A 23,360-nucleotide genomic window follows, 5' to 3' on the forward strand; every position below is an offset into this window, starting at 1 on the left:
GTAAATGCTATCCTTTTTTAGCCTTACTATCATAGAATCATGGAATAGTGTGGGTTGGAAGGGACCTTAAAGCTTATCCAGTTCCAACCATGGGCAGGGCCACCTAAATCAGGTTGCTCCAAGTCCCATCAAACCTGGCCTTGGACACTTCCAGGGATGAGGCAGACACAGCTCCTCTTATCAGCTTCTCCTGTCATGGCTGATGACCTGTCCGGTCTCTTCCACCAGGTAACAGGTCACAAGGGAAACGGCCTTAAGTTGCACCAGGAAAGGTTTAGCTTGGATATTAGCGAAAACTTCTTCACAGAAAGGGTTGTTAAACATTGGCACAGGCTGCCCGCGGCAGTGGTGGAGTCCCCATACTGGAGGGATTTCAAAGCCGCGTAGATGTGAGGGCATGGCTTAGTGGTGGCCTCGGCCGTGCCGAGAAATAGTTACAATGGATCCTGGAGGCCTTTCCCACCCCAGACGACGCTGTGATTCAACGACTGTCAGCGACAAGGCCAACAGAGGCGCTGAGGGGGCTCGGCCCTGGCCACCCCGCCCACTCCCAGCGGCCCGCGCAGGCGCGGGGGCCCCGCCCAGCGGGGGTCGGTGTGCGCAGGCGCGGGGGCGCCGCGGGCCGGTGCGGGCCGGGACGATGGCGGGGCCCAGCCTGCGGCCGCACGTGCACTGGGCACAGCGGCACCGCGAGCTCTTCCTGCGCGTGGACCTCAGCGACGTCCGGGTACGGCCGCGACACGGCGGGGACACGTGGGGACACCCGGGGGGACTCACCTGCAGGGGGCGGGGGGCAGACTGACCTGGGGACACCTGGGAGGGGACTCCTGCGGACACTCGGGGAATGACACCTGGGGGACGCCGGGCGGGGACACCCGTGGGGGATTGGGTGTGGGGGGAGACTCATCTGGGGGACCCCCGGAGGGAAATCACCTGCAGGACCCCTGGAAAGACTCACCTGCGGGACCCCCGAGGGGAAGTCACCCGCGGATCCCCTCGGGGGCAGCGGCAGCCGAGAGGGTCTCGCAGCGGGGCGCGGGGGTCCGGGGAGAGCTGTGCAGGCGCTGGGCCGGCGGGAGCCCCCGGGTGGGTGCACTGACCCCCGCGGGTGTGTGAGCTGCCAACTAATGCATGTTCTCCCTCCGCAGAACCCGGACATCACCATCACCGACAATGTCCTGCACTTCAGAGGTAGGGGCTCCATCGGGAGGGGGTCTCAGCCTGGCCCCCACCCGGGGCTGCCGCTGTCGCAGTTGTCCCCACCGTGGGGTGCCTGGTTCCCGTCAGTGGCAGGAGCCACCGTGCTGGGCATGTTCAGATCTGCCGCACTCCCACCCACAGCCCTCTGTGTTCCAGCCCTGGTAACCACAACAGGCCCTGTCTTATCTAACAAGAAAACCCCAATCTCCCCATATTTAAATACCAGTGGAATTTCCATACATCCTTCCCATCCCGGGCCAGCCAAACCCTGGAGATAACTCACAGAAATTTTTCCTGTCACAAAGACCTTGTGTGCACTTGTTATCAAGCCTCCACATCAGGAACTAGTGCTCCATTTGGAAACTAAAGCAGATCTCACCCTGAAAGATGGGTTTTTTGCAGCTGGACAGCTGCACATTCCAGCACCATGGAGCTGGTGCTGGTTAGCATGGCTGGGTAGTACTGAGTATCTGCTGTCACTGGTTTTATTGGGTTTTCTCCTTTATTTGGTGGATTTTTAAAAGACGCCTGATTAGGAGCTGCTGCCTCCCTGCTGAGCCGCAGCCAGGCCATTTGATAGGAGGGTGTTGCGCATCGTGTTCTCAACTGGGATCGGTTTACGGTGTGGAAGGCTGGAAATTAAACACAGTGTGCACGGTTTTGGAGTCCTTCCGGGGACAGGATCAATGTGGGAGATGATAAATGAACCCTGATAAGTGCCCTCCTGCTGTTGGCACAGCCAACATCACCACATCACCCTCCTACACACCCAGCAGCACCCATCTCCCTGGGTGCTCCATCATGCAGAGGCTGGATCCTCCAAAGACAGGAGATTTTCAGCTGGATTTGAGTTATCCATGAGCAGCCTTTTGAGCCCCTCTTTTGGGAATTTCACACGCGGCCTTCATGCAGCAGGGACCCTTTCCCAGCATGGTGCAGACTTGTAGCAGCTTTAGCTGCTGACTCCTGCATCTGGTCCTCCAAGCAACATTTTGGTGTCTTTCCTGTTACTGTGTGGTTTCGTCTTGCCTCCCAGGAAGGCAGGAAGAAAGTGCTGTGAATAAGTGCTGAATATTTCTGTGTACAAAGCATCCTTTGCAGGTGGAGTGTGTGGAACCTCACACTGACTGTCAAGTCTTGTCTTTTAGCCCAGGGTCACGGTGCCAAAGGAGACAATATCTATGAATTTGAGATTGAGTTCCTTGAGCCGGTCGAGCCTAAAGTAGGTATTTTTACTTTTCTCATTCTTGCAAAGAAAAAGTAATGTTTGAAAAACTTGAAAGGAAAATGGCTATGCATAAAGTTCCCAATATACGGTTTAAATTTTCCTGGTAACTCTGTAACAGCCAGCTCTGTGGCAGTCCTCTGTGCCATTGTCTTGTCTTCATGCAAATCACCTCGCTGGAGCTGGTGCTCGCATGGACCAGCTTTGGTAGACACTTGCTTGTATCACTTGTTACACAGCAGTTGTAAATTTTTAAAGGATTTAAAGCAGCAAAATAATGAGAGAATCTGACAACACATTGTCTGATGCAACCTTGACTGGAGATCCGGGGAACATTGTCCACTCAAGTGTGATGTTTTCTGGCTCCTTCTGTAGCTGGACAAAAGAAGAGAGTCAGGAGAGTTCATGTTTCTGGCATGTGCAAGTTTCTTAGGTTGTGATATGTTGTGGCTCCTGTTGGAGAAGTCTGTCCTTAATTCCTGTTGCAGTCTGAGCTGAAAGAGCTTGGCTCAAAGAGCTGTCCCTCTGTGTTACTCACAGGTGGCTGTGAGGTCTGTCCCTCCCTCTCAGAGCTGTTAGGAGCACAGGAGAACTTGGGCTTTGCTCCTGGGGCAGGATTTGTGCTGCTTATTCCTGGCCAAATTTGGGATAGCTACAGTCAGACCAGGAGCCACCCTTCACCTCCGCTCTTTGAACAGGGAACGAGACCATTGGAGGGCGAATTTCAAGGCTCTGTCTGCAGGCACATTTCTGGTGTGGCTCCTGCCAGGTGTGGAGTGGCAGACAGTGAACAGCTCTTGGTTCCAAGGTCTGGTGACTGCCTTGTCATCTGCCTGGCCCACAGTGTGGGAGAGGTGCCTGTCTCTGCCTGTTCCTGTCTCCTGTGCTGGCAGACATGGGCTCTGCTGTAAGCCAGGCCTGGAAGGCAAGTCCTTGCCTCTGCAGAGCAGCCTCCTTCCAAAAGTCATCAATCTGAGTCACTGTGGAGGGACTGGAGAACAGACTGAACTCTTTGTAACTACAGATGGTCAGGACCAGGAAGTATCACAATTTTGACGTGCACCATGAGTTCCCCTTGCTGGTGCCAGGCTGGCCAGCAGTGAGAGACAGAGCCTCTGGCAGGCAAGGACGAAGTGTAGTAGCTGTAAATTACAGCTGCAGCCTTCAGATGTCTGAGGAGCATCCAGCCAGCCTTGACAGAGCAGAGCTGGAGTAACGTGCTCAGTTAAGAGTGCAGCTCATGCAGCAATTTCAGCTCGTCTGAGAGGCAGTGCCATGCAGAGCAGCCCTGGTGGTGGCAGAGGGGTGGGCTTCAAGGTGACAATGTTGTGGGCTGTAAAGATGGAGAGGTTCTGGGCTGTCACTATGCAGGTAGAGAGGCCTTTTGGGGTGGCAGAGACCACACTGCCCAGTCCATCAGCTCACCTTGTCTCCAGGTGTTTCCTAAGGCTCTTAGCTCCTCCTCTCACTGCAGCAGGTGTCACATGGGGTCCCCTGTTTAGACATGTGCGTATGGCTGCTGGCAGTGTTATTTTTACTGCTTGCTAGAGGAGGTGGGTGGCTCACAGTACTAAGTGCAAAAGGTCTAAAGCCAAGATCAGGAATTCCGCCTGGGAAGGCTGGTGCTGAGATCTTTGCTAGCTCTGTGGTGGGATGCAGTGGATATAGGCAGGGTGCTCATCAAATCCTGCAACCATCACATCTGCCATCTTCAACTGGACTGCCCTTTGTTTCTGTGCCTTGGGTGGCAGAGAGATGTTTGTGCTGCAGCAGTTGTGTCATCCCTGCCTCCTTGATAAGGGGAACTTGGGTATCAACTTGGGTCTCAGAGCTTGTTTCTTAGGACTTTTGCTGATGTGTGCTCCTGTGTCTGCCTCCAGCCTATGTGCAGGGTGACCCAAAGGCAGCTGAACATCACTGTGCAGAAGAAAGAGAGTAACTGGTGGGAGAGGCTCACCAAACAAGAAAAGCGCCCGCTCTTCCTGGCGCCCGACTTCGACCGCTGGTTGGACGAATCCGATGCTGAAATGGAGCTGAAGGAGAAGGTCAGTCCTGTGGGCACCTGTGGCTTGTGCAAGGACAGCAAAGCAAGGACAGCTGTTCTATGCCTGAACCTGCATTCTTCATTTACGAGGAGTTTCCTGGCAGGCTGATTGTTATTGCTGTTCTATGTAGAGTTGGTTTAAGTGGTTCAAATTGTGAGCAAGAATTTGGAAATTGGGACATTTCTGGTTAGAATTGGAACTGAAGGCTCTGTGCTGGCTCCTTGCACGTACCCCTTGCCTGGTGTCCTGATCCACAGAGGATCATGTCACTCTGTGGTGTGGAGCCCAAAGGAGTGAGTCCTGGGCATTGTCTGTCTGGGAAGAAGGGATTCCTAAGGCTTTCCTGAGCCACTGGGCTGGCCCTGCTGGTGCATTCCCACCATCTGGTGAGCTTGAGCAGCTTACTGCGGTGGGGAGGTACAAGACTGACTTGGAAAAGACTTGAACAGACCACATTCCTGCAAATCCCTTTTACAACAAACACTGCCCTGTTCCCCTCTGCAGCCATGAGCTTAGCACAGAGCAGAGAGGGTCACTGCAGTGCCAGGAGCCATGAGCAGTGGGAAGGGCAGGCAGAGAGCCTGGGCTGGATGTTCTCTGTTCCATTCAGGTCGCTGGTGGGTCATGTAAGAAACAGCACAGTAATAACTGAGAATTGACACAGAAAGCAGAGGCTTTTTTAGCAAAAGTATCTAATTACTACAACAAAACACATGGTGAGGGCAGGATAACTGGTTAACACCCTCTGGCTTTTACTGTACTATAATTTCTAGATGATGAATGTGCTGTTTTGTGCTGGTGAAAATTAAAACCTTCTAGCTACTGGCTGCTTGGCTGAGTTTTAAACCCACTAGCTTTGCAGTAGTATAGTTAACAAATCACTTGCTAATTACAGTAAGTCTTTAAAACCTTATCCTTCATCTTAAGGAAGAAGAAAAGATTAACAAAATGAAAATAGAATCCAGAGTCCCAAAGGACCGTAAGTAACTGCATCTTTTTAGTGGGTAAAGTGGGATTTAGAAAGTTTGTTCACTCTTTGTGAACCTCAACTCTTAATGAGCAGTTTTGAGTGACTTGGTGCGTCTTGGAGGGGGATCTTTATATTGTGAGCTATTAGAAATTTAATAAAAATGGAATGAAGTTTCCAAGGAATGTCAAAAATCTGACTAGCAGGAATTGAGTTCTGGCAGATGATGGCAAAACCAGAACCCCCCAGTGTACCCGACAATGCTTTTATCACAATCAATAACTTCCCTTTTCCTTGTAAGCTTTATTCTCAGAAAGCCTGGTTTGCAGCTCTATTACCATTGTACTCTGCTCACCTGATGTGTTTATTCTTGATTTTTAGCTTTCAAACATCTGAAGAAGGGATACTTAATCATGTATAACCTTGTACAGTTTTTGGGATTCTCTTGGATTTTTGTGAACATGACAGTACGACTGTTCATCTTAGGAAAAGGCAAGTAATGAGCACTATTTTATTTATATTGGAGGGTTTGAGTTGATTTTCAGTGTTGTTTTTAAGACTTTTTAAATAGCAAAATCTAATGGGAGACATATTTAGGAACAAAACCATGAATGCATTGCCAAAGAGCACAATGAAAGCCTTTCAAAAGTCATCAAAGTGTCAAGGGCAGGAAAATACTGTCCCCTTGTAATCACAGCTGTGCACTCAGTGAATGATACTTGTGCTCTGCCAGGATCACTTCTAACAAAATCAGCTGAAGCAAAATGTCTTGCTCACTGCAATGTTAATGTTTTTGAAAATGATCTGGACAGAATATTTTGGTTTTGAAGCAAGAACAATCCATTCTGTTGAGGTACAGCACTATTGCTTTTTTGGTAAAGCAATTACTGAAATAGCTCTTGATCCTTCTGTGTGTGAAATGGAGCAGTGTTTCTGGCCCAACTGCTGTGAGTTCAAGATAAGGCCTGTAAAGAACTTACATAATTATGCATCATGTTTTTCTCAAATGCAGCTAGAATCCTGTTATCATAAGCTGTGCTGCTGCACCAGCTTCCTGAGCATGGAAATTCATTTTTTCTCTAAAATGGTTGGTTTCTTGTGTCTTACAGATTCCTTCTATGACACATTTCACACGATTTCTGATATGATGTATTTCTGTCAGACCCTGGCATTAATGGAGATCATGAATTCACTAATAGGACTGGTCAGATCACCGCTGATACCTGCTGTAGTGCAGGTAATATTTATAAGTTCTTCTCCTTGCTCTTATGTTTAAAGTAAATGTTTATTTTACACAAGTGTTGAGACTCTCCTAAAATAAGTGATGCAACCTCACTGGCACTGGACTAGAGGATTTCTTATTCAAGAGGCAGGAATCCATGCTTCCCAGTCTTGGCTGTGGCAGGCTGTCTGTCTCCTTCCGTCACCTGGGTAAGAATGCAGGACACCAAAAGCAAGAAGTTGATGAAAAGTACATGATTTTGATTTGGTGCCAGTGCCCTTTTTATTCTGGTTGTGGTTGTTGTGCATAAAAATGAGGGTGGATGATTTAAGACTGGGTCCCTTGGATTGTACCTAAATACAGAGCAAGATGCCTACTTGTAAGAAGCAGGTCACAGCTCAGCTGTCAATTAGTTGTGTGCTCAAATGTGTGAAGAGTAGATATGTTTCTGACAGCAAGGACTTGCCCTTTCTTTTGATGAAGCGTCAACATTCCTTGATATGTTTTTCTTTAACAGGTATTTGGAAGAAACTTCGTTTTGTTTGTTATCCTTGGAAGCTTGGAGGAAATGCAGAGCAAACCTGTGGTGTTCTTCATATTTTATTTCTGGAGTATCACTGAGCTGTTCAGGTAGGTGGGATTTTCCTCCTACCAGGTGTGCACAGAACAAAGTGGTTGTTCCCAAGAACTCTGTGAAGAAGATTTTGATCTTCGTATTTTTTGGAAGAGTGGCACCAGTGCATTGGCCCCAGAGGGTAAAAGTTCCTTAAGTCATGGACTGTCACAGCCTTCCTTGATCTGCCAAAGGCTGAGGCAGGGCTGGAGTCTTAAAGTAATACTGCCCTGTTGCTTGATTCCTTGAGGGGTTTGTTGCTTTGAATTTCCATTGTTAAATGAGGTTGTTATATTTGAAAAGAAGTTATTTTGAAAGGTTTATTAGGCAGCCAGGCAGTTGCCTTCATCCCTGTGTTCAGAATAATGGCCTGAGCTCTGTAAACTGCCCAACAACTGTGTGTCCATCGTCATCCACAGAGACAATGCCTTGAATATTCTTGTGTCATCTGGGAATTGTGTTGGCCACAGTGTATATACACAAGACTAATTCTAGTAGTAGTTTCCATTTTAAACTGTTTGTTTCTCCTCACACTGCACTGGCTGTAGGTACCCCTATTACATGCTTTCCTGCATTGGAATCGAATGGAAACCGCTCACCTGGCTCCGTTACACTATCTGGATCCCCCTCTACCCCTTAGGGGGCTTGGCAGAAGGTATCTCCTTAAAACACAGTTTACTAAATAATGAATTTGAGGCTGGATAAATAACTCAATCTCTTTTTTGGTAACTGGACTTAAAATAGTAAAATAGAACAACAGATAAATAGATTTGCTTTGAGGTGAACCAAATATAAGCATTTTGTCTTTCACACTGAATCAAATATTATTTTCAATTTGATGTGAAAAGAAGTCTTTGTTATGGAGGAAAGACTCTCTTTCTGGAGGGGGGAGTAAAGGCAACAAAAGGTTGCATGAACAAGTGGAACAAGAACAAGCTGCACAGGATGCCAGTGCTCGCTTCCCTCTACTGACCCAAACCTTTGTCTGCTGGGCCTGACTTGCTCAGCCTGGCCTGGGTTCACACCAGCTCCCAGGTCTTGATATTATCTTGTAAATCACTGCAGAGGACAGGCAGGAGCTTATTCCTGTGTTGCAAACCCATGTCTGTGAGCCAGGACGAGCTTTGGGCATTGCCCAGTGCCAAGCAGGGGGAGGACTGTGCCTGTTTCATTGGTTGGGGTATTTCTGGATGGCAAATCCTGCTGGCACAGGCCCTGGGGCTGCAGCTGTGTGTGAGAACAGTGTCTCACCAGGCAGGCTCACTGCTGCACCCCCTCAGCCAGGTGCTTCTCACCCTATTATTGCATGTTCAACACCTTCAAAATTGCTGTTACTAATCAGCACTGGCAAATAAGAAGGGACTATGCTGAAATAGTTGGTGTGGGCTGGGTGATAATATATTTTATCTGTGCTTGGTAATAATGGTGACCTTCTGCTTTCAGCTGTCTGTATTGTTCAGTCAATTCCAATCTTCAGTGAAACAGGGAAATTTAGTCTGGGATTGCCAAATCCACTGAACGTCACAATCCAGTTTCCATTTGTGCTTCAAATATATCTTATAGCCTTGTTTTTAGGTAAGTCTTTAATTGTATTTTTCAGTATTGAAATAAAAAGGCCAGTTTCCCCTGCATAACTTGATTTTTCAAAAAAAAATTAAATTCCTGCATCTTGGGGACCATGGCAACACAAAATTGCTTGAGGTTAAGCATTATCCTTGTGGATTGTTCATGTAAATTTGTCAGTGATGGAGGGGAACACACCTCCAAAGCCCTCCAAAAAGGTGATCTTGGTAACAAATTAGCAGCATAAACTTGGGTTAAAAGAATAATTTTTACATGCATTTATAACCATAGCATATTTAGTTTCACCTTTTATGGGGTATTTGAGCTTTGGAATGATTTAGTGGCAGTCTAAACAAAATTTCAAATTAAAGCAATTTAGTTAAACATTGAAGTATAATCACAAATGCAATATGAAGTTACGTTTTTCCAGGAAACAATATAGAAGTCTCTTTAAATAGTATATTTAAAGACGAAAAGCTGCTTCATACATATGTAGTTTTTGGTGTTACATTTGTAAACACAATTTAACTTCCTTGTACCCACACCCAGTACTCTGGGTAACCACAGCTCATCGAAATCTAACCTGGAATTTTAAACTGAGCTTTCACTAGATTTCTCCTGCTCACAGACATTGCTTAAAGCCACCCTTCAATCGAGTTTCACCCTGAAATACATGGTTCATCCTCCTTAGCTCTGCACAGCTGGTGTCACAACTTCTTAAAGGTGACAAACCAACCCTCTGAGCAGCCCTTTACCAAACAGCCTGTGCAGCAACTCCTGCCTCACCCAGCAAGAAAACACTTGCATGAGCTTTCACTGCTATACACACCCCTAAATAATTTATTTTGTTGTGTGGTGGGTTGGTTGGGTTCTGTTATTGCTTTTTAAATCCAGTACAGCCATTTAGCATTAAAGAGATGAAATTACATCCTACCTAAATGCTTCATTCTTTTCCAGGGATATTTGTAAACTTCCGTCACCTCTACAAGCAAAGGAAACAGCACCTTGGACCAAAGAAGAGAAAGATGAAGTGAAGGAGGACTGCAATGATTTCTTATCTCACTTAAGGACAAGACAAGCCTCTAATTCTTATGGTTTTACCCACTGTAATGCAAAGAATTTTGTAAAATGAAATGACCACGCTAGATTTCATGATTTCATAGTGAATTCAGGTAACATTCCCTTATACTGGATTTTGTTCCCTTTCCATCATCTATGCATGGCATTTACCATTGGACATTTAAACTTGTATCCTGTCAACCAGCATATTAGAAAGAAATCCTATTATCTGCATATGATATGCTTATAATCAGTGGAGCAGCACTAACTAGAAATAGTGTTTTATCTTTTAATTGGAGATTTGCTCTTTCAATATTGCATGCAGATAGGGCTTCTGATGTTGGGATATGCTCTTAGCTGGCCTGTGCTGTTCCTGGGATGCGTCTTGATGGCAGGAGGAGGGACAGTTGGAGACCACTGTGCAGTGTTTGGGTGTTTATCAACCACTGGGATAAACTTGCTCAGCACATACCCCCCCTTTTCTTCTGCAGCATTATTAATGTGCAGAATTAAAACTGGAAGTAGCTAATGCTGATTTAAATGCTACCAACTTAGTCTGTTTCTAGTTGAGCCTTAACAGAATAGGAGCTCTGTGTGGACCATAGCAATGTGTATTCCTGTAGCAACACATCTATCCACTCATTAGGGAAAGGAGACTGCCAGTGAGGGCAGAAATGCTTTCCTGGTTGGTAGAGCAAGCACTGAAACATAACAAAACAAGGGAACATAGGTACCAGCTTTCCTCTGGCATGTGAACCCCAACAGAACTCCATCCCACCCATGCAAAGGGAGACTATGAAACTCTCATGGGAGATGGGGCCCCTCTGATCCATCCTGGCAGGGCTGTGGCTCCTGTATTTATAGCCTTCAGCAAGGCAGCAAAATCACTCTTCTACCTGCATTTAGGGGTCCAGCAGAGAAGTTGGTGTGTATGGATTGACTGGCCCCTGGTGGGATGGAACAGTGGGGCAAATAAACTGTATTATTTAGATAGCACATATCAAGTCTTAGTAAGGGAGATCCCACACAGGGTTTGAAGGACCCTTTTCTATTTGCTTGCTTTAACCACCACCACCAACAAAGAGAAGCTCCCCCCACATTTCAGGTCATCTGCTGTCTCACCTGGAAACCTTTGGCTCAGCTGACTTTATTTCAGCATATCCTTCTTCACACCGAGCCTCCCGTTGCTTATTCCAGATTCCTCTGGCCTCTTTAATCCAGTTTTGAAATGTACAGAAAGTTTACTCTAAACTGTACTGTGGTTGTGAACAGGTTGTTTCCCAACTGCCACTGCCCCAGGGCACTGCAGAGCAATGCCAGCAATCCAGAACAGACACTGAAGCTGAGATTAGCTTAGTGCCATGTTACTATTTATCTTTTTCTACTGTAAAACAATATGAACCCTCCAAAAAATTATTTTATATATAAGTAACAAACACCAGAAGGTTTGTGATATGGACCCAGTGCTTGTTACTGCAGAGGAAAGGAAGTAAGTGTTAAAAGGAGACTTTAACAAAGAAGCAGTACAAGCTCCACGCTGCATTTCACAAATTGTGTTCTGTCAACAAGAGCCGTGGTACAACTTCTCTTTGGGAGAAGCACAGCCTACTTTACTCAGGAGAGTTGAGCACTATTTACACAATATTTCAGTTAGCACACACTGTACCTATGTTTGAAGTATGTGAAAATGTTGAATTAGCTGAGTTACAGAACAGCAAGGATCACTTTCATATTTTAATTTCTCCGCTGGGCATTTAAACTTCTGTTATGAAATCCGTATGTATTCATCAGTGAAATTGTGGTACCTAGTGCAAGTTGTCATGGATCTTACACTACTGAATTTTAGTCCTTCAGAAAGAATGTGTTTCTATTAATAAAGATTTACAACCAAATTTTGCTTCAGTTGTTTGTTCCTTCAAATTTTACAACTTTCTGAGACTTCGTATGATTTGGTATTTCACTTGTGATAAACACCTGGGAGCTGAGCCTTCACCAGGTCAGTGTTTTGGGCCACACAGCCTCGTTGCTATGAAAATGGAACAAATCCAACTTAAATTTTTATGAAGAATTAATCTTTATTTGTATTATGCAAACAACCACGTGTCCCAAGATTAAGTTACTTTCACAAGCATAAGCACTGCAATGCCAGTGATAACGCTCAGTACAGACTGTCAAGTTGGGCATAAAGTCAGGGCCAACACCCCCAAATCAGCTCTGTATGTGATCTTGCAGGGTGCTTCTCACACCTTTTCTTTGGACTAATCAAGTTGATGTTTAAAATATAGTAGCTGCCTTTTAGGATACTTTCACCAGTGAGTTCAGTTACATAGTAACTGCATTTTGGGGGGGGCCAAAAGCCAAGAGCTGCCTACAGCGGCGTTTTTTTTTCTCGTTGCACGTACCAAATAACTTCCACCCATCATCCGACACCATCATTGGCTTTGGGACACTTTCCACAGTTTCCAGGTCTGACTAAAGCCACCACAAGCGAGCTACGTTTGTTTAGAGAGCACTGATGCAAAACTTCCCTGTTTGGATAGGAAGTTCTTAAAACAGTGATTGAACAGGCCCTAAGAAGTAAACAGAAGAAAATTTGAACCACTTGAGCCTTAGAGAAGCTCCCAAAATGGAGACTTCACATTCTCTCAGTGCTGCTACTGGAAAAATCTGTCTGCAGAGGAGCAATGTTATGGTCATAGGCAGCATATTCTGAGGCTCCAGTACTTGCCACTTTGAGCTGCTGGGCCGCGTGTGTGAGCTGGAAGGCGGCGTCAGGGTGTGCAGTGTCGGGGAGCAGGGTGCACTCCCGCTCCAGCATGTCTGCCACGCCCTTCAGCAGCTCCAGGAAGCCAAAGGCCAGAGCTGCCTTGCGTAAACGATTCAGCTCCTGCAAAGACACAAAACCCCTTTTAAAGCCACTTCAAGCTTTGACATCAAACCTGGGTTTCTTATATCTGTTTGTAAAGGTGACGTTACTCACACTGCAGCTGCTGGACACTGCCCAGCTGCTCACAGACAGAAAATGCTTCAGGGCTGACAATGATGATAGTGGCACAACTAAACAGTGGTTTTCCCTTGATCCTTTCCTATAAATCTCCACTTCTTCCTTTTGTGCATTTGGCTATTGTACCTGCCTGCTTTGTCGGTGTCCCAGCAGGGCTCCAGCTTGGGCTTCACTGACTGACTGCTGTCTTTAACCACAGTGTCCAGTAAAATGCAGATACATTGATTTTTCTTCCCTCTAAACTGAACAGTGCTTATGTGCACTTAGGCAGGGTATTCATTCTTCAAGTCTCTGGAGGCTGCAATACCAAACTGCTTCAGCACTAAGCTTGCAAGAGGAATAATTACCTCCAGCTATAGTCTGGTTATGGATTATAATGGTGTGGCCAAATGTGCCTGGAGTTTTGTGTTTCTCTGCTTCATTTGTAGATAAAATGGAGGAGACATTTTCAGACTCAGAATGACATCTGCATTCCTATTGCTCTCTGATCCCTCAGTTTATTTCTGCCTGGACAACAGCATAGAAGTTCACCGTGAAAGTAGCAGGGGTCATGAGGGGCACTTGTAAACATGACACATCTCTGCCACCCTGCCAGAAAATGTGGTGGCAGAGCATGGAAATCAGCCCCCTTGTCTCACCTAACCAGTCTAAGCTTTTGCAGAGCACTACAAGCCCACACAAAACACACAGGGTGGTTCCTCTGTCAAATGTACCACCATCACTATGGATCAAACTTAGGCCAGCCTGGAATGTTACTCACTTTATAGAAGGTTTGTGTTTTTTCAGGAAGTTTCCTTGCATTTCTCAAGATCTTCTGTACATCTGTCTGCAGAAAAAAAGGAAAAAAAAATACAAAAACTGTGGCAGCTTCTGGGGGAAGCTGCAGAACAACCCCCAACTCTTTATGGATAAATTATCCTGACCACTGACAAGACTGCAGCTCACAAAGGCTGAAACATAACTGGTAATTATACTAAATCCAATAAACTAAGCCAGATGCTCCACTGGAGACACAGCTCTCATTAAACAAGCTATGCTTTCTGATTGCATTTTAATCATGACATTGTAAAGAGGCAGTGTTTATAAAATTGAAAGAAAAGCAATAAAGCAATTACATTAAATGGGCAAGACATGCACAGACTGCAATTCCTGCTAGGATGGTTCCTGCTGCTCCAGGTAAAGCAGCAGAACCTGGATCATTACCTGGAGGCCACTGGGTTTGATCCAGACAGTGACATTCTGAGCATAGCTGCGCTTGTTCTTGGGCTGCAAAGGGAAAGGGCTCTTATTGTCATCCTCCCCATAAGGATTTTCTTTTGCATCTGGGAGAAAAAAGAAAATACAGACTTAGCAACTAAGAATTGGCAAGATCATTCACACAACACTGAGTGTAAGAGTTATTCAGAGGAGTGACCAGTACCTGAAATGGGGCCAAGCTGTGCCATCTTCCCCAGCCACGGGAGGGGCTCAGGACCAGGTTCAAAGAGTGACATCATGAGGTTTGACTTCTTCTTGCTATCAGCTTGTGAATAAAGCATTCCATACCACTCTGGCCTGGGGGAAAGAGCATATCCACAAAGGCTTAAAAACTTCCATCTCTCTGCCTAGAATGTGCCTCCCTCTCCCTATGTGGAGGCTCAATGTTTGCAATTTGTACTGACAGAAACAAATCTGCAATTAAAAATGCACAGCTTTGTCTAGCAGTGCAGAGTTCTGCACAGAATACAGATATAAATAAGCTTAATTTATAAATAAAGCCTAAATGAGCAAAGTAAGAGATTTTTCAGGCAGACATCCAGCTCCATACCCCAATTGGACGAGAGCCACCATGCCTTCCACTTTCAGGCTGCCATGTAATAAAACACAGAAGTTGGGGATTTTCCCAGCAATCTGATTAGCTGAATTCTCATCTTCGGTGTCATCTGTGATCCCAGGTCCCACCTCATCCCCTTCTGGGGAAGAATAAAAGCAAACAAAGAGAGAACAAGAGAATAAATTCAAACACACGAGCTCTGTTTCCATGACACCACCCTTTACTGTCCGCCTGCAAGAGTTAATTAATACTTTTGTAGAACAAACAGCTGCAGAATGAACTGCTTGGGCAAAGTGGCACAATAATGATACATAAATATTCCACTGCATTGTACTCAAGGACATTAAATATTCATCTTGCACCACATATTTCATGGCTCATTATTATTCCAAACTGTAAGTTTCACATGTTCTATTAATAATGATGCTGTTAGCACTCTGGTCCCTCTATGAACTTCCCAGAGAACACACTATGCAAAATAAGAGAGCTTGTGGTCAAGGTTTTAATTTTAATGCATTCACACGAATATGACATCTGGTATTTTGATAAAGCAGAAAACCTGTGCTTCCAGTCTAAACCACATTACAAGGGAAGCTTACAGTAGTTTTTGCTGAAATAAACCCAACTTGCTCACCTCTGTTAAGTGCAATGGGCAGTACCAAGTGTCTGGACAAGACAGGAGGGCTGGAAATGTCAGCAATATCTACAAACCCAACAATTTCTAGATCTGCACGGAAACAACAGATTTTTAATCAGATTTAAGACAGTTTAAGTCATATTTGGAAATAGCTGAAGTGCATTCAGAGTCAATTTAACATAACCACTTCTTACGCCACGAGGTTCTCTGAAGCAATGACAAAAGGTAGCACAGGAGAACCCAAACTCAACTGGTATAAAGGTGTTAATAAGTTAGAAATACATAAAACACACAACTTTTGAAGATGAGAACATGACTTTCAGCATACACATACTGCTGCCCACATGCTGTGCTGATGGACAATTACAGAATTGGGCACCTTGATATTTACCCTGTACACAATCCATTGCTGTCTTCTAAATTCCAAAGCAGAAAAACCAAATACCTGCTGCTCATGGGAGCTGTGTCCACTAATGGGAGGGCTGGGAAGGTTTTTCTTTGCACAGTTGTTTTTAAAAATAATTCCTCCTCCCTGAAGCTTATGAGGGTGTTCATGGAAAGCAGCCTGTGGCTGTCTTCCAGTCTCTATCCCTAGAAATTGGCACCCTGAGTTCTGAAAGTGCCTCTGTGCTACTCCAGTCCTTTTTCCAGGCACACAAGGATGAAGTAGGATGATATTTTTGTCCCCTGGTGTCATGCATACACCAAAAAATTACACAGCCAGTGACTGATCCTTGCAGAGACAAAGCGGATGAAGCAAAACTACACAGGATGAGAGGTGGTAGTGAAAGGGCAGAAATCAAACTGATTTTAGTAAAAAAGCAATCAAAGATTTGTTACCTGTATTAATTGCTTTAGGAATGGGGTCTATTTCCTCATCTATAATGAAAGGCTCTGGTCTGGGAAATACTTGCACATCAGATGTTAAGTGGCCACACTTGAGGACAGCATGGAATGGTGTATAAGCCAGGTCTATTAGCTTTCTAAAACACAGTTATTAAAAAAACCATAATACATATAAAATGAAAATAGTTTGTCTAAAGCACACTAACTTAGCTCCCAAACCTTTTATAATTACAGTTAATTCAATAGTTCTAGTGTTGCTAAATTACGAAACAAAGCAGCATTATCCCACTGATGGCAAATGAACAATAATTATGGAAATTACTGTCTTCTATCTGCCAAGTCTAAACAGATGCTATGGTTTGGTTACAATGACTAAAATAAGTATTGACCATAACCAGTGAAGGCCAAGATGAAATTACAGTTAACAAGATCATAAAATAATTTTTAAAAAGAGTTTAATTAGAACATCTCCTATCACCAGATTTCTTATTATATTTGTTTTCCTTTCAAGATACTAACTTGGAACATTCCCAAAGGCCTGTTATCTACAAGCGTACTCACCCAAACATGGACTGCACATTCTTCAGACACAGGGGGCCATCAATGGTGAAAATCTGTCCTTCCCCATTGTTTAAATCAATGAGCCGTTCCAGGCAGTCTAAGGAATCTGTGCTTTGAAGCTACAAAAAAATAAAGGGAAATATTTTTGTTGAGTGATCTTTTTATCCTCTTTTGTACTAACCAGTATTTTTAATGAAAATATACACAACACAGCAAAAAGCATCTGCCTGGATGCTCCCATGATTTTTTGTTATCTCTCTCCTTTCCAAATAAACCAACATTCTTTGTCTCCCAGGCAATGTTCTCTTACTACTTATCAGAAATAGAAGATTTATTTTAAATATTTTCCCAGTTATTTTGATATATAAACAGTGCTTCAATCCACCAGCTTAATCAAAAGGATCATCTTTGACAGAGACCATGAAGTTGAGATATCTAATTGATACCTAAGCAGAAAACCCTTCTGTGAAGGACACGAGAATACAGGAGTCAAATCAAAAGCAATGCTATTAATGAAACCTAATCTAAGGAATATTAGCCAAATAGACTTCTTTTTAAACAGTGCTTATGCAGCAGAATTCTAACTCCTGTGAAGGTTTTTAAAGCTGGGATTGAAATTTGCAAGAGAAAGAAAGGAGGAAGAAAATTGACACCTTTCCTTCAAAACTAAGGGAAGCTGGTTTGAACACTGGCTTGGAGACTTTAGTTTTGCCCTCTCACATTTCTACATACAGCTACTGTGTTTTAAGTGTTGAGCATCTTTGCAACACAAGTCATTTATTCAAGAATTTAACTGTAGATTAAGAAGAGCCCCAAAAGCATTCAACGTAATTAATGCAGTAATAATATAAATGGAGAAATTAAAATTCCATAATATTCCCTAGGGAAAAACTGACATGATTTATAAAGATTACGATAATAATGCAGTAGCAGTAGATAACAATAGTGCAATAATAAACCTTAAATTATCTTTCACCCAATAACTAAGCACCAGAATGTCAACCAAACCTTAAGCACAAGAACATCAACACGTGTTTTGTGCTGACCTGGTCGTTAGTTCAGAGAAGACCAACAATTATCCAATGCAACAAAGACATCATAATAAGACATCACCTCTTCCAGATTGGCCATGCACATGACATACAGCTTGGATGGGAACGGAAAAGGCAGTGGGAACCTGTTGCTTTCGCTGCGCTGGCTGTGAGTGGCCAGGGAGTGGCGCAGGGAGCCTCTGCCGATGCCCAGGCAGCCGTCGGTGACCAGGACAATCTGCAGCGACAGGGGACAGGTGAGACACTTCCAGCTGCAAGGGGCACGTGAACACCTACACACTGCAGGAGCCTTCCTGCAGCATGTGCTCCTACTGAAAATCCCTGCTCCCACCGGATTTCCTCCACTGACCTGGTCAAAGAACTGTGAGTAAAACTTCCAGAAAAAAAACCATATAAATGAGAAATTGAAGATTGAACCCTTGTGATTTACACAAGTGTGCACGGCAAATAAACATTTTCTTGGCGTCAGGCAGTTGCACTAAAATTTGGACTTCATACATTTCATTTTTAAGTGTACACTAGAAGCACAGTGACTACACAGCCAAAAACCAGCCTGTTGCTGTTGGACTCAAGAATCCCAGGTTAATTTTCAGATGGAAGATAAAGCTATTTCTTCTGCGGAATCTGGAGAGCAACTCAACTTCCACTACAAGCCACAGAAACCTTAAAAAGTGTAGTATTAATGATCTTTGTTCTTTGCAAATACAGCTGCAGTATGCTCACATTTTGCAGCAGAACTACTACAGCAAGAATACACACTTTTCCGTTCAATTGCACATCCAGAGTCAATCCTTGTGGAAACCTAATAGATTACACTGAATAACGGGATTATTTACACTCAGCTGTGACCTAGTCACTTCCAGAGGAGTAAAAGAGCTGCTCCTTCAATGCTGCATGGCAACTGCAAGCAGAATTTCTGGCTGCTAGGTAAGGAAAATCAAATCCAATTGGAACTCCATGTGTTGATTGCTACATCCAGATTTGTATTCGCTCTTCATCCTCAGTCTCTCGCAGTCTCCTCAGAACTGTTGCTCACCAGTGATGTTTTCCACTACTCCAAGACTGCACAGTACATTCCCCAGTGCTCTTCACCACCCCAGCACCTGAAGTGCCAGTAAAATGAGCCATGACACAAATGAGAGACCAAATTGTTGAGGTCTATCGCTGCTTGGTTTTCGTATCTTTCTTGTTCTTTGCTTTGAACGTTTTTTGCTGTCCCAAGGTGCCTTTTATCTGTGTTAGATGATGAAGTACTGCCTAACCAATAAGCCTCTTTCCTTTTTCTCCTTAAGGAATATTGCTTCAGGCATCTTCCCAGCTCACTGAGCTGCAAAATTACTGAACTTAAATAAAGTGTCTCAGAAAACCGAGGGTTAAAAGCAAACTCTGCCATAAGAGGCAGCAGATTTGGAAGGCTGAGAGCTTTGAGGGCTGAATGGAGTGTGTGAGCAGCTGCATGGCAAATGACTCATTTGGGAAAGAAGTCAGATCAAAACACACTCAGTGCAGCCCCATGCTGTTGGTTGAGAGCTGGAATTGTTACAAGCCCTGGAAACCATCACGGACTGCAGGGGAGAGGTTCATGCATGTGTGACTACACCCCGTCCAAATGAAGTGAGGCTCCTGGGACAGCAGATTGCATCCACATCAAACACCAGGCCTGCACAACAGTGCTCCTGAGCCACATTTTATAATCCACTGCATTACAATAACATGTTGGGCAGGAAACGGTCTCATTTTTTCCTGCTGCTGAATATTTTTATAAAGATCACCTTCTGTTCATATTCCAGATTTAGCCAAAATACTAATTCTTTGTGTTTTTGCAGCACCAGCATGCCTGAGAGTATTCCAAGCTTCCAAATTACATTTACATTTCTATCTGCAACTCACAGGCATAGAATCAATCAATCACAGAATGGTTTGGGTTGGAAGGGGCCTTGAAGATCACCAAGCTCCAATCTCCCTGCCAGAGATAACTAAATATGCAGTCAACTTAAAACAGTGAAATCAGCCATACCTGGCAAGGAATTGCTGCCCCCCATTCCTGCTGGACAATATTGCAAACCCCCAGCAGTGCCGACTCCAAACAGGTCTTGTCATAATCATCCATGTTACTCAGGGCTTCCTGCAAAGACAAACACCACAGTCATTGCTGGGGGAATATCCCTGCCAGAAGACACCCAACAGTCACTCATGGCTCTGTGCTAAGGCAGCACCTCCACTGTGACACAAAGAAATAAAAAGGGAGAAAGGTGTAAGAAAGGATGAATGAGATCATGAGGCAATGACAGCTGACTTGAAAGGAACTGTAATATAAACACAGCTCTTTAAGAATGAAAAAACACCTTCCCATGTCTTAAAAAAGTGAAAACCTGAGGCAACATCTAATGGGAAACATTTAGCTGAGAAAATCCTTGCAGGTGCAAGAGCAGCTCAAACTCCTCAGAGATTCAGAGAGCACAAGGAGTTTGTCTCACAAAAACTCTTTGGCAGAGTAACAAACCCAAAACTCGCATCTGGATCCATAAACCAGCTTTTGTCCTAAAGTGAAAACCTCACATTTAACACAGCATCACCAGCGTGCAGCTGTGAGATGAACTTGCTAAAGGAGCATGGTTCGGCTCTCGGCTTGCAAAATTCCTCCAGTGAGCTCTTAGGAAAGTGAAAATAAATCAGAGAGGATGCACTGGCACTCACCTGCTAAACTGCAAACATTACAGAGAATAGCCTTTAAAATCTCTTTGTCCAATGGACAAATCTAAACCATGGTGCCCTGTGACAGCAATGTGGAATTTCCTCCTAAATATGAGGGTCAGATATAAATGTACAATTTTTACTGGATTCAGAGGCTCCAGTGCCTTACTGCATTCATGTGAAATTTCCCTCTTGGACTTTCTCCTTTCCCTTTCCTCCTCCCAACTTTTTACCACATCTGTGAGGCCTAAAATCACTTACTCTCACACTTGCACTGTTTTCGCTGCTCCACACTCTCATCAGCACCTTCTTTCTACCAAATCACTTGACTCAAAGCCTTTCTAAATGATCCTGTCATCTGCATCGTTTATCAGGAGCAAACCAACAACCACACATAAAAACAGGGCCATCACAGAACCACTTGTAGAGCTTCATCAGACAGCCCTTTCCTCCATCCCATTTCAAAGTCAACTAGTCACACTCCAGTGCTCACCTGCAGAAGTACAATTTGCAAAATAGCAAAATGTTTCAAACACACTGATTTCACCTACCCTTAAAATAAGGGAAACCCACTCAATTCAAGACGTTGTGCACAAGATGATACCAAATCACACAATTCCACCGTGCTTTGGTGGTGCAATTGGCTGATTTTTTTAAGATGTTGACAGTTTATTACTTTCGTGTTCACACTCCCTACCTGAAGCGTGTTGTAGTCTCTTGTGAAGGGCACCATCAGCTCCCAGAGGGATGAAAACACCACCAAGGCCGTGAACTCCAGCTTGTAGTTGGTGGCCATGTGCTCGAAAAGCATGGTGAGCCCGTGGGCAGCAAGGTGCTTGCGCTGGTACTCCTCGGAGCCCTCCACCGACACCGGCCTTGTCATGGACAGCGACACGTCCATCACCACCACCGTGGGCATGGCGAGCTGCTCCTCCGCCGCCCTCACGGACGGGATCAGCCGGGATCACCTGCCTGCAGCGGGAGGAAAAGGCACAAATCATTACCAAAGCTGTAGTTGTGGAGCCACTTCACGCTCACCCCGTGGAGAAGCGACAATTACCCTTTTCCCCCTCAAAACGTGGGACTGAGCACAGATTAAGTGAATGCACGGTGAACCCCGCACAGCATTTCCAGCCGGGTACAGAGCAAGGCCTGGAGACGGCAGGAGCTGAGCCTCGCTGGGGAAAGGGCGCAGCCCCGCCGCTCCGAGGGCGGTCCGGCAGGGATCCAGCCCTCCCTACAACCCTTCGCCCTCAGCGGGGCCTCTCCCCGGAGCGCTCCCGGGATGGCCCGGGCTGTGCGGCGGCAGCGGGCTGGGAGGAGGGCAGCGGAAGGGAAATGCTGTTGCACACCCCCGGCCCGCCGCGCCGCCATGCGTCCGTCACGGCAAGCGTCCCCCCGGAACGCGCGACCCGGGCGGGAAGGGCCGCGCCACACGAAGCCCATGAGGGCTGAGACCGCACGGGAAGCGGGAAAGTTGGATGTCCATGATGTGGGAATGTGGTGCCCATATAAAATAAACCGCTATGCGTGGAGAAGGGTTTATGGATAAGCATCCCGGCTGGGCAGTGCGGCTCCTTTTCCCAGTTCTATACGTGTGGGAGTGAGGTGGGGCGAGAGGCAATGAACTCCGGTGCAAAAGTGATGTATTCCCGAAATTGTGTGTTCAGACAACAGTTTGCTTTAAAATTATCATAGAGTCACGGAATAGTTTAGTTGCAAAAGCCCTCCAAGATCATCAAATCCTACTATTCCCCCAGCACTGTCAAGGCCACCATAAGCCATGTCCCCAGGTGCCACATCCATGCAACTTTTAAATCCCTACAGGGATGGGGACTCCACCACTGCCCTGGGCAGCCTGTTCCAATGCTGGACAAGCCTTTCAGTGAATAAATTTTCCCTAATATCCAACCTAAACCTCCTCTGGTGCAACTTGAGGCCATCTCCTCTTTTTCTGTCCCTGTTCCCTGGGAGCAGAGCCTGACCCCTCCCTGGCTGCCCCCTCCTGTCAGGGAGTTGTGCAGAGCCAGAAGGTTCCCCCTGACCCTCCTTTTTTCCAGGCTAAGCCCCCCCAGCTCCCTCAGCTGCTCCTGGTGCTCCAGCTGCTTCCTCAGCTCCATTCCCTTCCCTGGACATGCTCCAGCCCCTCAGTGTCCTTCTTGGCATGAAGGACCCAAAATCAAATCATAATTTTCTAATTCACCTATGATAAATCTGATGATTAGATTGTTGTGGCTGTTAAATCCTTGGCCAGGGATGTTGTTAATTCCTACCCTGTGGAGCTGCACCAAATCAGCGCCACAGAGGAGTCGCAAGAACCATCCCCAGGTTGCTGTGCCCAGCAGGTCCCTGCTCCCTCCCTCTTCCTTGGTGCTCCTGGCACAGGGCCTGAGGATTTCTTCCAGGAGACAACGAGTTTTAAACCTCCCTCTGGCATTGCAAAGTAGATACATACTGTGGCAAAGGCCAGCAGAGCTGCTTGTCTGGCATCTGGCCTGTCAACCATAGGAGATGCTTCAAAATGCAGCTCCATGTGCCTTGTTTAAAAGTGTTTCTATGTGTGATTTACCCCCTGCCAGTGCCGTGAGGGTGATCCTTGTCCATGGCTACTGCTTCAGTCCAGTAGTTTGTGAAGGGGATAATCACCTGCCCTCACATTGAGAATAACCTGTGATAGCAGACAAAGGTGCTGGCTTCAGAGATAGACCCAAATCTATACAATACTATTTAATCTTCTTAGGGGCTGTGCATATTAGATGGGATTGGCTATTCCCCCACTAACATGTCCTTCACACCTGACCCGCTCTTGTTTTAGGACTCTACCAGCAGAGGAGACATTGTGAAAATTTTCACCTGCGT

General features: G+C 45.4%; 2 protein-coding genes across 2 annotated transcripts; one reads left to right on the forward strand and one right to left on the reverse strand.

Moving 5' to 3' along the window:
- Window positions 1-591: 591 nt before the first annotated feature.
- Window positions 592-11,796, forward strand: HACD3 (3-hydroxyacyl-CoA dehydratase 3). Its single transcript, XM_069025668.1, has 11 exons — window positions 592-727; window positions 1,149-1,191; window positions 2,349-2,422; window positions 4,306-4,470; window positions 5,398-5,449; window positions 5,819-5,929; window positions 6,547-6,674; window positions 7,177-7,289; window positions 7,821-7,927; window positions 8,716-8,847; window positions 9,793-11,796. Exons 1-11 carry the CDS (start codon window positions 641-643, stop codon window positions 9,867-9,869), a joined length of 1,089 nt encoding a protein of 362 aa, XP_068881769.1. The 5' UTR covers window positions 592-640; the 3' UTR covers window positions 9,870-11,796.
- Window positions 11,797-11,944: 148 nt separating this feature from the next.
- Window positions 11,945-21,852, reverse strand: INTS14 (integrator complex subunit 14). Its single transcript, XM_069025895.1, has 12 exons — window positions 21,562-21,852; window positions 21,199-21,473; window positions 19,825-19,932; window positions 17,869-18,024; window positions 16,756-16,874; window positions 16,189-16,331; window positions 15,346-15,438; window positions 14,706-14,850; window positions 14,319-14,452; window positions 14,102-14,220; window positions 13,659-13,724; window positions 11,945-12,781 (listed from the first exon to the last, which is right to left on the reverse strand). Exons 2-12 carry the CDS (start codon window positions 21,418-21,420, stop codon window positions 12,530-12,532), a joined length of 1,557 nt encoding a protein of 518 aa, XP_068881996.1. The 5' UTR covers window positions 21,421-21,473; window positions 21,562-21,852; the 3' UTR covers window positions 11,945-12,529.
- Window positions 21,853-23,360: the final 1,508 nt, after the last annotated feature.

The sequence above is a fragment of the Aphelocoma coerulescens genome, chromosome 10 (genome assembly GCF_041296385.1).
Source record: "Aphelocoma coerulescens isolate FSJ_1873_10779 chromosome 10, UR_Acoe_1.0, whole genome shotgun sequence".
In the NCBI taxonomy this organism is placed as follows: domain Eukaryota; kingdom Metazoa; phylum Chordata; class Aves; order Passeriformes; family Corvidae; genus Aphelocoma; species Aphelocoma coerulescens.

Bases quoted from the DNA above. Each gene is read 5' to 3' on its own strand.
- HACD3 (XM_069025668.1), top strand. From the start codon at position 641: ATGGCGGGGCCCAGCCTGCGGCCGCACGTGCACTGGGCACAGCGGCAC. The intron at 2,423-4,305 runs GTAGGTATTTTT...GTCTGCCTCCAG, and splicing joins TTGAGCCGGTCGAGCCTAAA to CCTATGTGCAGGGTGACCCA. The intron at 6,675-7,176 runs GTAATATTTATA...TTTCTTTAACAG, and splicing joins TGATACCTGCTGTAGTGCAG to GTATTTGGAAGAAACTTCGT.
- INTS14 (XM_069025895.1), bottom strand. From the start codon at position 21,420: ATGCCCACGGTGGTGGTGATGGACGTGTCGCTGTCCATGACAAGGCCG. The intron at 19,933-21,198 runs GTAGGGAGTGTG...TTGTCTTTGCAG, and splicing joins GAGACTACAACACGCTTCAG to GAAGCCCTGAGTAACATGGA. The intron at 14,221-14,318 runs GTACTGGTCACT...TTTTTCTCCCAG, and splicing joins ACAGCTTGGCCCCATTTCAG to ATGCAAAAGAAAATCCTTAT.